Consider the following 14,890-nt stretch of genomic DNA (forward strand, 5'->3'; position numbering starts at 1 on the left):
TTTTCAAAGTGGGTAAGGGGGCACCAAAGCCATCCTGCCCCCTGAAGGCATTTAGAAATGCCTATGGCCTATGGGATTCAAACCATCGTGCCCTGCGCGGGGCACGCTGATGACCACGGGCCCCAGTGAGAAACTCTTACAAGGGGAGAGGCTACAGCTCCAGTCCCTTCCTTAGCAGGGACCAAGAGAGCCTGGAGCAGACCTGGGCAGACCTTCTCTGTCACTAAGGCCACGGCTCAGGCAGCCTGAGCTGACTCTCCCCTCATGGGCCTGTGTGACTTCTTTCTCAATTGTCCAAACACATCATTGCATCCTACCCTGGATCTCAAGCCCTGGGCAGCCCCTATACCAAGGACAGCCAGTGGTCCTGGAACCCCCAGGCCTCCATGCCTGGAGAAGGGTGGGCCCAGCGTCAGAGATCCCCAGGGACAGAGCACCATGGATGGACTCCTGGGGGGCCTCAGACCAGCTCCTGCTGCTTCCAGTGCCACCCTCCCTGCCCTGGGTCACCCAACCCAGTCTGTGAGTTTGACCACATAGTCCGTTGCATTCATGTCTGGTAATTACCCAGCGCACCAGGACGGTGGCCTGCTCCACGGGGGTGCGATGGATTCTGCTGGGCGGCTTGATTAAAACACTAAATTCTCTTCATATGTTTGATTGAACAAATATTTATTAAGCACCTACTTTGTGCCAGGCACTGCTAGGCACCCTCACTGCGTGCTGTTCCCACAGCACAGCCATCTGCTCAGAAATGAAAACCAAGGAAAGGAACATTGTCGCAACCCTACAAACTGGGGTGGGTGGAAGGGGGCGGAGCGGATGGGCGATTTCTGTGCCAAAAAACACACCCACCGGAAACTTGTTTTCTTTCCCTGGACAAGTCTCTACTAAGTGCTTGATGGAAGGCATCTCAGTATTTACTGAGAGCAAAGCTGTCACCTCATGCCCCACGCACTGGTGCCTGCCTTCCCGGTGGACATTCAAACACTCTGAACGCTATTCAGAAAAAGGAGGTGTCAAGGATTTTCGTGTCTGGATTAGAAAATACTTTTTCCAGTTCGTAGGGTTGCAACAGCCCTTAAGAAAGATATAAACATCCCTGCCCTGACTGCGTGAATGGTTAAGGTAGACCTAGTTCTGGATTCCTGAGTCAGAATCTTCCAGTTGTCCACAACCTCGCGAGGCCAGACAAGCGAGAGGAGACTTCTATTCTGGAGAGGAGAGTGGACGGCACAACTGGTTTGGAAACACGACAAACCGCGCCTGCATTTACAGAAGCAACGCACACAGGAGAACGTCCTAGTCCTACTTCGTGTCACACACGCACTGGGGACTCACGAGCGGGGCCCAGGGCCGCCCTAGTTGTCCGTGCCCAGCTTGGAGAGGCCGCGGCGGAAGTCGTGCAGGTCGTCGATCTTGCCGTCCAGCACCTCCAGGAAGTTCTTGAGCTCCACCTTCAGGTGGCGCTGTCGGTATTTACTCTCCTCAATGTCGGTCTTGAGAGAACGCACCTTGTCCTCCAGGTTTTGATTGTCTCTCTCTGCCGCCTGCAGCAAAACAAGGGAGAAGGGTCTGGAGAACAGTGATGGGAGCCGAGGTCCGCTGAGACCTGCTCCAGCCAGACCATCCACTCTCCTGTGAGCCTGCCTGCTAGATGTGCCAAGTTCCCCAGCGCACGAGCTGGGGACGCTGATGGCGGCACGGAAGCAGTGGGCATGCCCGGGTGCCCCTCCTTTCTTGCCGACTCCCTGCAGAAATGCCCACAGGCAGAGTGTACGACCAACATCTGGTCTGGAAAACGAAGTCCCCACACAGAATGCAGAATGTGGAGTCCTGCCCGGAGGGAGCCTGATGCTAATTGAGCCTTTGACCAAGTGCCCTGTAGAGAAAGTCTGAAATCTAGGCAAAAGGGGTTTTCAGCCTCAGTCCCGGAGTGGTCAGCAGAGGCCACCTTTCAGTTCCATTCTGAGAGAGAAAGAGAACCAGTGAGAGAGTGACTTGCTTCTCTAGGTCCAGGGGGTAGGCCTCCTTGGCCCCAGGGGAGGACTGGCTGTGCCAGACTCAGGGACGGCGGGTCTGTGCACCATGCGGCTGTTGGTATCACCATGGAGACGCCCAAGCTCCCAAAGGCAGGACGGCTGTGAGTGCCTACACGAGGCTTAAGCTTTGCACTCTTCACATCAAATAAGAGCTTCCGTTTTATGGGTGTGAGGCTTTTCTGAACATCTGTACAGGAGCCGGCTACTAATACTGGGGCCGCGTACCCGAATGAAGTGCTCCTAAAGGGAAGGGACCCTGGGAGGTGAAGGAGGATGTGAAAACCCTCCTTCTGTGGACCAGAAATCCGAGGCCAGCGAGGGGGGCCTGCCCAAGGTCATGTCCAAGGTTACTGGCTGGGGAGTGGCGAGGTGGAACAGCACCCGGGTTTGATGCTCTCAGTGCACCCGCCCCCCCCCACCCCGTCCGCTCCCCCCACCTCACTGCCTCTGTGGTTCTGCAGGGACTTCTGTGGGTGGGAAATAGTCACTGACACTACGGTTATGCACAGGACACTTTCATACAAGTGGGAACTCAAGGGACACGCACTGCTGCGTCTGCACCGGGGGGCAGAGATGGCAGCTGGCATGCAGTTACCACTGGCTGTTTATGAACAGAAAATCGCTCTTGTTTACCAAGCAAGGTATAAAAGGGAGACGCCTCGGAGAAACGAGCCACACGACAAACGCCTTCTTGTCTGAGCCAAGACAGACGTGCTCCTGGCCCTTACCTCTAACTTTTCCGAGACGTATTCACACTCTGACATGAGCTGAGGTATGATTTCACTTTGTTTTCGGAGGTCTTTCAACTCCTACAGGAGACAGAAATTCAAAAAAGAATGTGAAAGCAAGTCAGATAAGATGTGCTCTTGAAAATCCCCAACTTGTGCATACTCCAAGAGAAGCAGCTTTTGCAACCTGTACTGTGTGCATCAATAATAACGGCGATGAGGTTAACACTTAACACACATCAGATAACTCTGAGGGCTGGGTATGCTACACGCACTATCGCATGAAGTCCGTCCACCACCAAAACAGGATGGGTATTCTTATGATCCTGTTTTGTAAATGGGGAAACTGAGGCTGAGAGAGGATTAGTAACTTGCCCATGGTCTCGTGTCTGTGTACTTAGCTGTCTTGCTCCCCAGAAAATAAAAGACTGTATGACTGGTGGCTTTTGCTGCATTAATTTGACAGCAGAACTCAACTTCCGATGATAGATCATTTATAAAAGTTTCTGAGCTTTTTGGAAGACGTTCAGCTCCCTCTTGGATGGAGTGACTGACCATGTGATAAACACAATGAGGCTGCAGAGGGGAATGGTCAGGCCTCTGCTCTGCAGAATTTGTGCCTTGGTGTGACTCCTGGCTCTCTCTGTGCTCTGGCCAGGCAGCTGCCAGGGCCGGTCACATGTCCCACAGCCGCCTGCTCTGTCCTGGAGTGGAGATCACCCCACAAGGCCCAGAGGAGGCCGAGGGCTCCACTCAGAGCACTGTTACTCACCGTCTCCTTTTCTTGGAGTTCCGATTCCAGCTCCTCAATTCTTCTCTTCAACTGGGTGTTTTTCTCCTTCTCTCTGTTTATCTCACTGCATTGTTCTTCCAGCTCGTCAATCTTTAACAAATATCACATGTTAAGGCACGGATGCTGGTTTCCTTCAGTCATTAAACAAAAGACTGCCACAGCTCTGGTTAGCTTTCTTTTAGAATAAACCATAAACTAACCCACTTAGAAATTTTTCCTTGTGGCTATGAACAAAGACCATGTGGCCCCCGTGAGGGGCTGTCGGTCCCTGCCTGCACAAGATGCCTTACTTAAATAAGTCACAAACCCTGGCTTCAGAATGCTCTGGGCTTCTGGTTTTCTCTCACGGGCACAGGACAGTAACTTCAGGTTTGCTTGAAGGATCCATCATAAGCAGGTGTCAGGTGTTCCAGGAATCTATTTCCTTCTCCCCAGAATGATTTTTACATGATTTTAATCATCTCCTGAATTATTCTGCTTCATCTCAAGGGTTTAAGCCAGCAGGGTAGAGAAGCGAGCAACTCTGTGGGACAGTGGCCACCAAATGGGATGCAATGACATTTCAAACGTTTTAAATCAAGATGACCTTTCCCTACTGATGCATGCAGAAGGGGCCTGGCCTGTGGGCCTCTTTCTGGAGGGAGGAGAGGTCCAGGCTGAACTGGCAAATGCCCAGAGTGCATCTTTCTCTCCTTCTCAAGTGTGACCCCTCAGAAGGACGCAGAGGCCTGAGACCCCTGGCACTGCCATCTGATGCTGAGCATTTCCTGGGGGCCGAGGTGTGTGTGCAGAGTGGATGGGAGGAGCCGAACCAACATGTAACACAAAAGCACTACATTGGCGGGGTCCCCACGGGCATTACAGCAGCAGCCTTCAAGGTGAAGGGCACTGGATGGTTGCCATGAGGACACTTCTCAGAGGTGGCCTGTGCCGACCCTCGGGGTCTGAACCCCCAGCCACAGGAGCTGCTGGACATCCACCAACTTCTACCTCCTCCCTGAAAACTAAGTTTTCAATGCTTCCCATCCAGGGACGCTGACGTGCGTCCCAGGGAGGAAGTTCTACGAGATGCACTTCCTCCAGCCCCCAGCACTGAAATGTTCTTATTCTCAGGCACAAAGTCAGAAACTCGGCTCTTTGCTTGGGAAAAAAAAACAAAGGGCAATCGATCCCTCCAGCAGGCACATCGGCCAGGCCTCAGAAGGGAACGTGCAAAGTCAGCACTTGGCCCCGTGCCCCTCACTGTCGGCACTCTTGGCACTGAAATGAAAAAACGACACAAGGCACTTTCATATGCCATCCGTACCGAAGTAAGATGGTGAAAGAGAGGAGTGGACTCTGGGGGCTCCACGGGTCGGGCGGGCAGGTTATAAACAGGGGGCAAGGGAGAGTGAATACCCACCTTAATGTGACCTGTTCCACTGAGACCCTGGCCTTACAGAGCAGCCTGTGGAATAAACGTGCTGACTATCAAAACAGGGCACAGTGACCTCAGGACCTCAACTGAGGATTCTCTGGCCCCCCCAAAACCACCTCATCAACTCACCCTCTGGATCCCTCTTCTCCAACAAGATCACTGAACCACAGCAAGTGCTGGGGGGGAGGGGCGGGGGAGGCCCACCACAAGAAAAGGCCGACCCACAACAAGCATCAGACGGTGCTCTTTGTAAGAGAAAAAGCTGAAATCTCTCATTTACCTTTTTCTCCGTAACAGAAACTATAAAACTTGGTTCAATAAAAGTAATAAATCAGCTATTTGCTGCACGGTTGCATTCCTACCAAGAGAGGCAAGGAGACAGCAGGAAGCTTGAGGGGGAGGCAGCAGGTCTCACTCCTGCCCATGGGAGGAGGGCAGCAGGAGCAGGAGGAGGGCTGGGAGGGAAGGAAGAGGTGGGAGCGGGAGGAGGGACTGAAGAAGAGGAGCCTGGCAGGAGCAGGAAGAGGGGCCAGGAGAGGAGGAGCATGGAGGGAGTGGGAGGAGGGGCTAGGAGAGGAGGAGCACAGAGGGAATGGGAGGAGCACAGCAGGAGAGGGAGGAGGGCCAGGTGAGGAGGAGTGTGGCGGGAGAGGATAAGCGCGGCAAGAGAGGGAGGAGGACCGGGAGAGGAGGAACATGGCAGGAGAGGGAGGAGGGCCAGGAGAGGATGAGCATGGAGGGAGTGGGAGGAGGGCCAGGAGAGGAGGAGTGTGGTGGGAGAGGAGGAGTGCAGCAGGAGAGGGAGGAGGGCTGGGAGAGGAGGAGTGTGGAGGGAGTGGGAGGAGGGGCCAGGAGAGGAGGAGGGCTGGGAGAGAAGGAGTGTGGAGGGAGCGGGAGGAGGGGCTGGGAAAGGAGGAGGGCGGCGGGAGAGGAGGAGGGCTGGGAGAGGACGAGTGTGGAGGGAGTGGGAGGAGGGGCTTGGAAAGGAGGAGGGCGGCGGGAGAGGAGGAGCACGGTGGGAGAGGGAGGAGGGCTGGGAGAGGAGGAGCATGGTGGGAGAGGGAAGAGGGCTGGGAGAGGAAGAGCACAGAGGGAGTGAGAGGAGGACCAAGAGAGGAGGAGCGCGGCAGGAGCGGGAGGAGGGCCGGGAGAGGAAGAGCACAGAGGGAGTGAGAGGAGGACCAAGAGAGGAGGAGCACGGCAGGAGCGGGAGGAGGGCCGGGAAAGGAGGAGTGTGGCGGGAGCGGGAGGAGGGCCGGGAAAGGAGGAGCGCAGTGGGAGGAGCCCGCGGGAGGAGGAGCAGGGTGCCCTCTCCGGGGCCCACCTTGTGCCGGAGCCGGTCGTTCTCGTCGCGGCAGACGGAGAACTGCCTCTTCCACTGCTCCGCGCTGGCCGCCGACTCCTGCAGCGCCGCCGTCAGCCGCGCGTTGCTCTCCCGCAGCGTCTGCAGCTCCACCTCCCACTTCTTCACGTTGGCGGCGCTGTGGGGCAGGGGCCGCGGGGTGACCCAGATGTCGGGGCCACCGGCCCGCTGCACACCTGCGCCCCCCCACCCAACGCCTGCCCCAGGGAAAGGGGCCCTGCCACCCCCTAGCTCACCCCTAGGAGGACCACAACCTCTCCCACTGGCCGCCTGGCTGCCACCAATGCCAAGAGGGACAGGTGTCTCTCTCCAGGGCACACATGTCACCTTGCCGGGATATTTCCTTAAAGAATCGCTTTAGAAAAGAACAGAATGAGAAGGAAGAGACAAAGCTAAGAATGAAGCCACAGAGCGTGGTGAGGCCCCCTCCCTTCTGCTCCCTGACCCCTGCCACAGAAGGTTCTGTCACACCCAGTTTGCTCCTGAAACCAGCTCGAGGACAGGGGCTCTGAAGTGCGGGCAGACCAGGCCTCTGAGAATCTCAGGAAAGCTCCACGGACCTTTCTGGAAGTTCCAGACACCCCTCTATGGAGCCCAAGGACCCCAGGTTCAACACACACACAGCCTGGCTCCAGGTGACAAGGGCCCCACTGTAACCTGTGCCTCCTCAGAGCCTTTAAAGGAACCAGAGTGGAGAGCTGAGGACTTGGGGACACAGGAGTCAGTGACCGGGAATCCCCTGAGGGCAGAACTGGGCTTCTAACCACAGCGTGTGCGAGGGAGCCCTGGCCATGCCTAAGTCACCTCATCAGTGTGGGAAGAACACAGGTCAGAGGGACACCTCCACAGAACCACAAAAACCTCGGATTTATCTGATCCTATATGTTCAGTGAAGAAGTTTTAAAAAACAAACTACAACCAGGTTCCCCTCAGTTGCTGTTCGCCTCCAGCACTCCTTTTGTTTCCTTGCTTGGAGCCCACGTGTCTGTGGTGTTGAACGTGGTCTGAGGTGATGGAGCCCACATATCTGTGGTGCAGAACGTGGCCTGAGGTGATGGAGCCCACGTGTCTGTGGTGCTGAATGCGGCCCCAGGTGATGGAGGCCACAGGCCTGTGGTGCTGAATGTGGCCCGAGGTGATGGAGCCCACGTGTCTGCGGTGCTGAACGTGGTCTGAGGTGATGAAGCCCACATGTCTGCAGTGCTGAACGTGGCCTGAGGTGATGGAGCCTATGTGTCTGCAGTGCTGAATGTGGCCTGAGGTAATGGAGCCTATGTGTGTGCAGTGCTGAATGTGGCCCAAGGTGATGGAGCCCACATGTCTGCAGTGCTGAACGTGGTCTGAGGTGATGGAGCCTATGTGTCTGCAGTGCTGAACATGGCTTGAGGTGATGGAGCCCATGTGTCTGTGGTGCTGAACGTGGCCTGAGGTGATGGAGCCCACATGTCTGCAGTGCTGAATGTGGCCTGAAGTGATAGAGCCTATGTGTCTGCAGTGCTGAACGTGGCCTGAGGTGATAGAGCCTATGTGTCTGCAGTGCTGAACATGGCCTGAGGTGATGGAGCCCACATGTCTGCAGTGCTGAACGTGGCCTGAGGTGATGGAGCCTATGTGTCTGTGGTACTGAATGTGGCCCGAGGTGATGAAGACCATGTGTCTGTGGTGCTGAACGTGGCCTGAGGTGACGGGCAGAGCTGGCACTACAAGCCCATGAGAAAGTTTCAGGCTTCTAACAACACTGCCTGGCTGAGGAGAATTCTGTTTCTAAAGGCTTTTTCAAGTAAATAAAACTGTATCTGAATAATCTGCGTTATTGTTCATCCTGCAGCCTCAAGGACTTAGGAATGTGATTGGGAAATATATACTTTCAGTTTCAAATACCACAGTCTGAAAAAATAGTAAAATATTATTACTTGATTAATTTTAGAGTTGATGATTGAGAATTTAAGCTGATTTAGGGAAACGGCTTCATACTCAATTCTTGTAACTCGCTTCTTCGTTAAATTGAGATTTAAAAACATTTATTTTTAGGGTTGAAACATTTTCATTCAGGCAGCTCACTGTGACTTCAAACAACCAAAAATAGTACTTATAATTGCCTGATGAGTAAGAAAAGAGACTGGTCACAGTTTTGTCCTTTGAAGTACCTGACAAAACCCACAATGCTAAGAAGCTGGCTGGAGCCAAGGGTCACGTGTTCTTTCTGGAATTTCCAGGTCAGATCACAGGAATTAAGCTCCAAGAACAGGCCAGGCCAGCTGAGCTGGAGAGGTGGGTGCCAACCCTGTGGTGCCTCCCACTGTGGAATGTGACTGGCCACGTCAGGACAGTTCCTGTGAGACTGCAGCTGCGGCTGTAAGTGAAAGGAAGGTAGTATGGGGTGGTGGAAAGATTTAGTAGCCAAGTGACCTTGGGCAAGGAAGGACTCACTTTACCTCTTGGGACTCAGTTTCCTCATCTGTAAAATGGAGGAATCAATATAACACACCTCTTAAATGGGGCAGCTCTGAGGAGAGCAGTTTTTCAGCCACAGAGAGGCTGGGGGAAGCCAGGGGAACCCCCTGCCAGGTGAGCAGAAGGATTCCAAAAGGCAGCAGCTCTGAGTGCGCTCACGGGGCGAGCCCACCCCATGAAGTCCAGCCTAGTCTTTGGGAGATGGGCCACACCCTCAACATAAAAAAACACAAGCACAGCTTGTGTGGTCACTGAAATTAAAATCTTGTTATCATTATGAGAACTGCAGTAAATTTACAGATCAATTTGGGGGAAAGTGATACTTTTTAAAACATCAAGGCTTCCTACCCACTTCCCAATAGAATACATCTATTTCTTAAATCATTCATTTATGGTCCTCAAAATCATGTTTTTTTATAAACTTTTTTTTTTCTGCTTTATCTCCCCAAATCCCCCCGGCACATAGTTGTATATCTTAGTTGCACGTCCTTCTAGTTGTGGCATGTGGGATGCCACCTCAACATGGCCTGACGAGCAGTGCCATGTCCGTGACCAGGATCTCAACCAGCGAAACCCTGGGCCGCCGCAGCAGTGCACGGGAACTTAACCACTTGGTCACAGGCCGGCCCCATCAAAATCATTTCAAAGTTTCCTTCACACAGATCTTGTGCATTTCTTAAGTTTATTCCTATGTATGTTATGGTTCTAGTTCATATTGTAAAGAAAATCTATTCTTCAAATATATATTCTATGTGATGTTTGTATATAGAAAAGCCATTGATTTTTGTGAGATTTTCTACTATTTTTAATAGTTTCTTAGGTTTTCATATGTTTTTCTGGATGTTCAAGACCTAATCTTATCATACACAAACAAATGATAAATTTGGCTCCTCAAAAAACAAAACAAAACACAAGCAGAGGGACACATCTCTCTCACACACAGACACACTCCTTCACACACTCATGTACTCTGCCGCATCCTACTAACACACGTGCACACAGATACACACTGTCTCTCTCACGTGAACACACCCACATATATGAATTGTGTATGATGTGGTCAGTCAGACAGAACAGCCATGAAGCCAGTTGGTCTTCCTTTGGCCAGGAGACAAGACTGGATGACACTTGGAACAGAACCCAGTCTCCTTTCTCAATTTCCCGAACCCCTGCCCAGCAGGAAAGTCATCTGGGCAGTGCTGAACTGGGAGAAAATAGCAGCTGGATTTTAAGCACCCTTACCTCTGTGTCAAAGCGATCTTCAGCTTGTCATTCTCAGACTTCAGGTGTGTGTCGGCAGGACCCGCATGAGAGGCCTTCTCATCGTCCGTCCCATTGATACTGGATGCCTGAGTGGAAGATGGAGTTTCACACCCAGATTCCTCGCCAAAGTGAAGTGACTTCACACATTATTGCTCATCCTCATGGCGCAGCAAAGCAGCCATGAGAAAGTGTGTTTATGAATGCGGGAGACCCAACTGATCCAACCAGAAGGCAGCTAAGACTAACAACAAAGACGACAATCAAGAGCAAACGAAAAGGCCCGGAAGAGAGCACACGGAGTTCAGAAAGTGTGCACCTCACTGACAACAGAGCCACTGGCTGTGACTCTCAGCCTTTTCACTCAAACTTGACAGACAAACCCAACAAGCCTGGGACCCTGATCTCCTTCAATGACAGAGGACACAAGTCACAGATTAAAAGGGGAGGGATTTATAACAAGGAACAAGAAACAGTGAATGAGGAGAGGAAAGTACTAGAAGGTGAGACAACTTAAAAATCCTGGGGCTACTGAGAGTTAGAGCAACACACTCGTTAAAAACCCGGGATCAGATATGGATGTTTGCTGTCTCCATGACTATTTAGCATTGCTATGAATATGCTGAAATGTTTTCTGTAACAAGTCATACCACATGGAGGTGAAATCTCATCTGGTCTTGGATAAAATCTTAGAAAGATCTTAGTTAGCCTCCAATCAGCACAGAGGCAAAGGAAGGAACCATGAAGGGAACGATGCATAAATTTGACTAAATTTCTTCATTGCAAAAAAAAAAATGCCCATAAACAACATTAGAATGCAAACAAAAACTTGGAGAAAATATTTGCAGGAGATACTAATAAACAAAATGTTAGTATCTTTCCTATATTAAAAACTCTTAGAATCCTCACCTTTTAGAGCTACACACTGAAATATTTGTGGATGAGATGATAAGATGTCTGGGATTTGCTTTAAAATATAGCAGGGAGGTAAGAACCTGAAATCAGCAATTCCAAAAGTCCCATGCACCCCTATGTTCATCACAGCATTATTCACAATAGCCAAGTCACAGAACCAACCTAGTGCCCAGCAACTGATGATTGGATAAAGAAGATATGGTATATTTATACAATGGAATACTACTCAGCCATGAAAAAAGACAAAGTCGTCCCATTCACAACATGGATGGACCTTGAGGGTATTATGTTGAGTGAAATAAGCCAGACAGAGAAAGACGAACTCTGTATGACTCCACTCATAGGTGGAAGTTAACATACAGACAAAGAGAACTGATCGGTGGTTACCAGGGGAAAGGGGGGGGGGGGGCAGGGCACTAGGGGTGAAGTGGTATACCTACAACATGACTAATAATGATGTACAACTGTAATTTCACAAGGTTGTTAACTATCATAATCTTAATACAAAAAAATATAGTGGGGAGGGAGAGGGAGCATAGATGAAAAGTTGGGTCATAAATTCCTAATTGTTACAGCTGACCCATGGGTGCATGGGCTTCATTATACAAGTCTTCCTAGCTTGGCATATCTTCAAAAATATCTATTTTAAAAAATAAAGTTCTTGGAAATCAACACAAAAAGATTAACACAATTTTTTTAAAAAGGGAAAAGAATACGCAATTGACATTTACAGAAGAAGAAATGCATAGCATCAATAAACATAAAAAATATTTAATATCACTAGGAAAGAAATACAAAATGAAAAAAGCCAATAAGATACATTTTTCTTCTGTCAAATCAACAAGGCTTTGTTGGTAAGGCTGTGGGAGGAAAAATCGTTCTCATTCACTGCCAGTGGGAGTTAGAATTGTACATTTCTGTAGGCTAAGTTTGCAGAATTTATCAAAAGCTTTAAAAATGTTCCTACCTTTAACCCAATACTTTCACTTCAAGAATCTGTCCTGCAGAAACCATCAAATGCACAAATATGTACAAGAACATTGATCACAGTGTTATTTATATTAATGAGAAATTGGAAACAACATAGATGTCCCAAATTATAGGAGGTTAATGGAATAATACGTGATACGAACACTGGAACACTGTCTAGCCATTAATTTTGAAAAGGAGATATTTGAAATTATGAGAAAATGATAACATATAAGTAAAAAAAGATTAAAAAGAATAACATAAAATATACTAGAAAACTACATTAGGAAGATACAACAAAATGTTAACAAAATAGCTTTGAGTGGTATAAAAGCAGGTAATTCTTATTCCCTTCTTTATAGTATGGCATATTTTTGATTTCTGCAATAAATCTGTATTGCTTTTATAGTCAGAAAAAAACCCACATCAAATGATTTGTAATGAAGTTGTTAAAAATCTTCAAATACTTGGAAAACTTGGCCAAAGTGTTCATTTCCTAAGAGATTCGGGAAACCAAGCAATTGTATGATTTCTAATAAAAAGAAAAATAAAAAAGTACAATGATCTCTACACCCAGAGAAACACAGGGAAAAGTAAATAAAAACTAAAGCTTAGAGACAAAAAAACATTTTTATATAATTAATATATACATACACGATAATATCTTATGGGTACGCTTGATATTTTTAAGGTTTAAAATACTTCTGGGAGGAAGGCACACATTAAGACAAAAAAAGAAATCCAAATATTAAAGTTTAAAGATATCACTATAATATGTGATTTTCACAAAAAGATTGTATATTAGAAACCCTTTAGACCATGGACCATTTTGGGTGCCCAATTTTATAGATCCTCAGAGATTACTCAGTACCGTAATTGGTATACTAAATTAACAGTATCATTTAGATTATATTAAAGATTATTTATAAAGATTCAGGAAAGTTCCTGTTCACCTGTAGTCTAACATACATTCATTTCCATAAATCTCTATGGGGCATCTTTTACATGATTCAGCTTCAGCTATGGCTGCTGTGAGGCTGACGGTCAAGTGTGGAGTGTCGACTCTGACTGTTCTGTATGCCCAGGCCTCCAGGTCCTCTTCCTACCACCCATCCCTGACTTCATCCCTGTGGCTGCCCTGGCCCAGCCGTTCTCCACCTCCAGCCTCCATGCCACCAGTCTTCCTACCCTCCACCACTCCCTGACTTCCTTACCATCTACACTCAACCCTCATGTCAAGTCCTGATCAGTAGTCATAACGCCTCCAATGTCTGCCACTTACCAGCAATAAATAAATAAAAAACTAAGAAATAATAAACCATGCACTAAGGAAGAAGTCCAGGTCCTTCGCAGTATCTCCAGTGTATCTCTAGTCTTCCCACAGTGCACCTCAGCCCGTCAGGCAGACTCCTTGCTGTCTTGCTACCACACCATGCTTTTTCCTAACCCCAAACCTTTGCTCTTGATGTCTCCCTTTCCCTGCCTCTCCACATATGACCTTGTCACTAGGTCAAGCCTTCCGCCCACCACTACGTACACCAATCTAGACATCGGGAATGCAGGTGTTTTTATTTCAGGTTAAAACAGGTCCCTCTTAGTCAGTTATCACACTTTTAAGCAGATGGACTACTCAATTCCTGGAAATGCCACCTCTCCTTTGGCTAAGCCAGAGCTGCTGGAGGACCATCTCCCACCTGACTTTGTTAAGACGGGAGGACTGAGACGAGGGCTCCCTGGCATCAATGGAGTTTTCTCTCTCATGGGCACAAGGCATCTGCATTTGTCAATAAGCATCCTGCATATGGACCTCACCTCCCAACAGAGAAGGAAACGGGCTGCCTGTCACTGAGACTTAAACACAGTGACCAGAGAATGCCTCTCAGAGGCCAGGGCCATGTGTTAACTCTAATCTTGTCAACTGCTTTCCAGCAAAAATACATCACCAAATCCTGAAAAATTCAAGAGCCTCATAAAAACGTGTCACCTCCATCTCACTGTGGGCAGGCTAATAGTAGAAAAAGCCTTCAAAATGTCCCACTGCTAAAATTCGCTATCTTGTCAAAAGTGACAAGAAGCAAAGAGTCTCAATTACTGGTCACACTCAGACGTATTCCACGGACAAATTACTCACTTGGGAATGATTACTCGAGGTCTCGATTTTCTCCTGGGACTTGTCTCTGGCTAGTCTGGCAGCTTCTTTCACTTCTAGGAATTTCTCTGCAAACTAAACACAAAGAAGAGTTATTAAGGTTTTTCATAACCTTATACATAGCTGATATTCGGAACCTACCTTTATTATTCTGCATTCGTTTTAAGCCAATAAGTTCTGTATAAACCCAGAAGAAGAATCTTCTTTGAGATTAGAAAGAAATGAATCTAAGGAATGCTTTTTCCAGGAAACACTGTTAGACAAGGTCAGATGTGAATCAATTTCCAAGCTACTGAAGCCAGTTTGATGATGAAGTATTAAAAAAAAACACTCCTGGTTAACAGTACCTAATACAAAGGCAAGAAAACAAATTTAGCTGTACCACAAAAGGAATCCATGAAAAACTTCATAATCTCTAGCAAAAGATCCAAGAACTCTTACAAGTCACTGTCAAGAAAAACAAAATATCCAAAAAGTTGGAGAAAAGAAACTGTTCCAGATTTTAAAAGCTTAAGATATAAAAATAGTAAAATGGAACATAAAACTTATGATTTAATCCTGTTTTGAACAGACCAACTATAAAAGACTTCTGGGGAACAATCAGGGAAATCTGAACATGGACAAGCTTAGGTGACATGAAGGAATTACTATTAATTTTATCAGAAGTGATAATGAGGCTGTAGTTATAATGGAAAATGTCATTTTTTTTTTAGAGATAAATACTGAAGATTTTAGGCATGAAATGTTTTGATGTCTGTAATTTACCTTAAAGTACTTCAACAATAATAAAATACATGAAG

General features: G+C 48.2%; 1 protein-coding gene across 4 annotated transcripts in view; it reads right to left on the reverse strand.

Annotated features, from left to right (window-relative positions):
- Nucleotides 1–651: 651 nt before the first annotated feature.
- Nucleotides 652–14,890, reverse strand: part of HOMER2 (homer scaffold protein 2) — a 72,018-nt gene continuing 57,779 nt past the window's right edge. For all 4 annotated transcript variants that reach the window (XM_046655262.1, XM_046655261.1, XM_046655264.1 and 1 more), the window contains exons 4-9: nt 14,073–14,165; nt 10,040–10,146; nt 6,305–6,461; nt 3,543–3,653; nt 2,771–2,851; nt 652–1,550 (exon numbers count right to left, since the gene is read on the reverse strand). In XM_046655262.1, coding sequence (XP_046511218.1) covers nt 1,362–1,550; nt 2,771–2,851; nt 3,543–3,653; nt 6,305–6,461; nt 10,040–10,146; nt 14,073–14,165 — 738 coding nt within the window. In that variant the 3' untranslated portion in view covers nt 652–1,361. The remainder of the gene's footprint in view (nt 1,551–2,770; nt 2,852–3,542; nt 3,654–6,304; nt 6,462–10,039; nt 10,147–14,072; nt 14,166–14,890) is intronic.

Source organism: Equus quagga, chromosome 2, assembly GCF_021613505.1.
Source record: "Equus quagga isolate Etosha38 chromosome 2, UCLA_HA_Equagga_1.0, whole genome shotgun sequence".
NCBI lineage: Eukaryota > Metazoa > Chordata > Mammalia > Perissodactyla > Equidae > Equus > Equus quagga.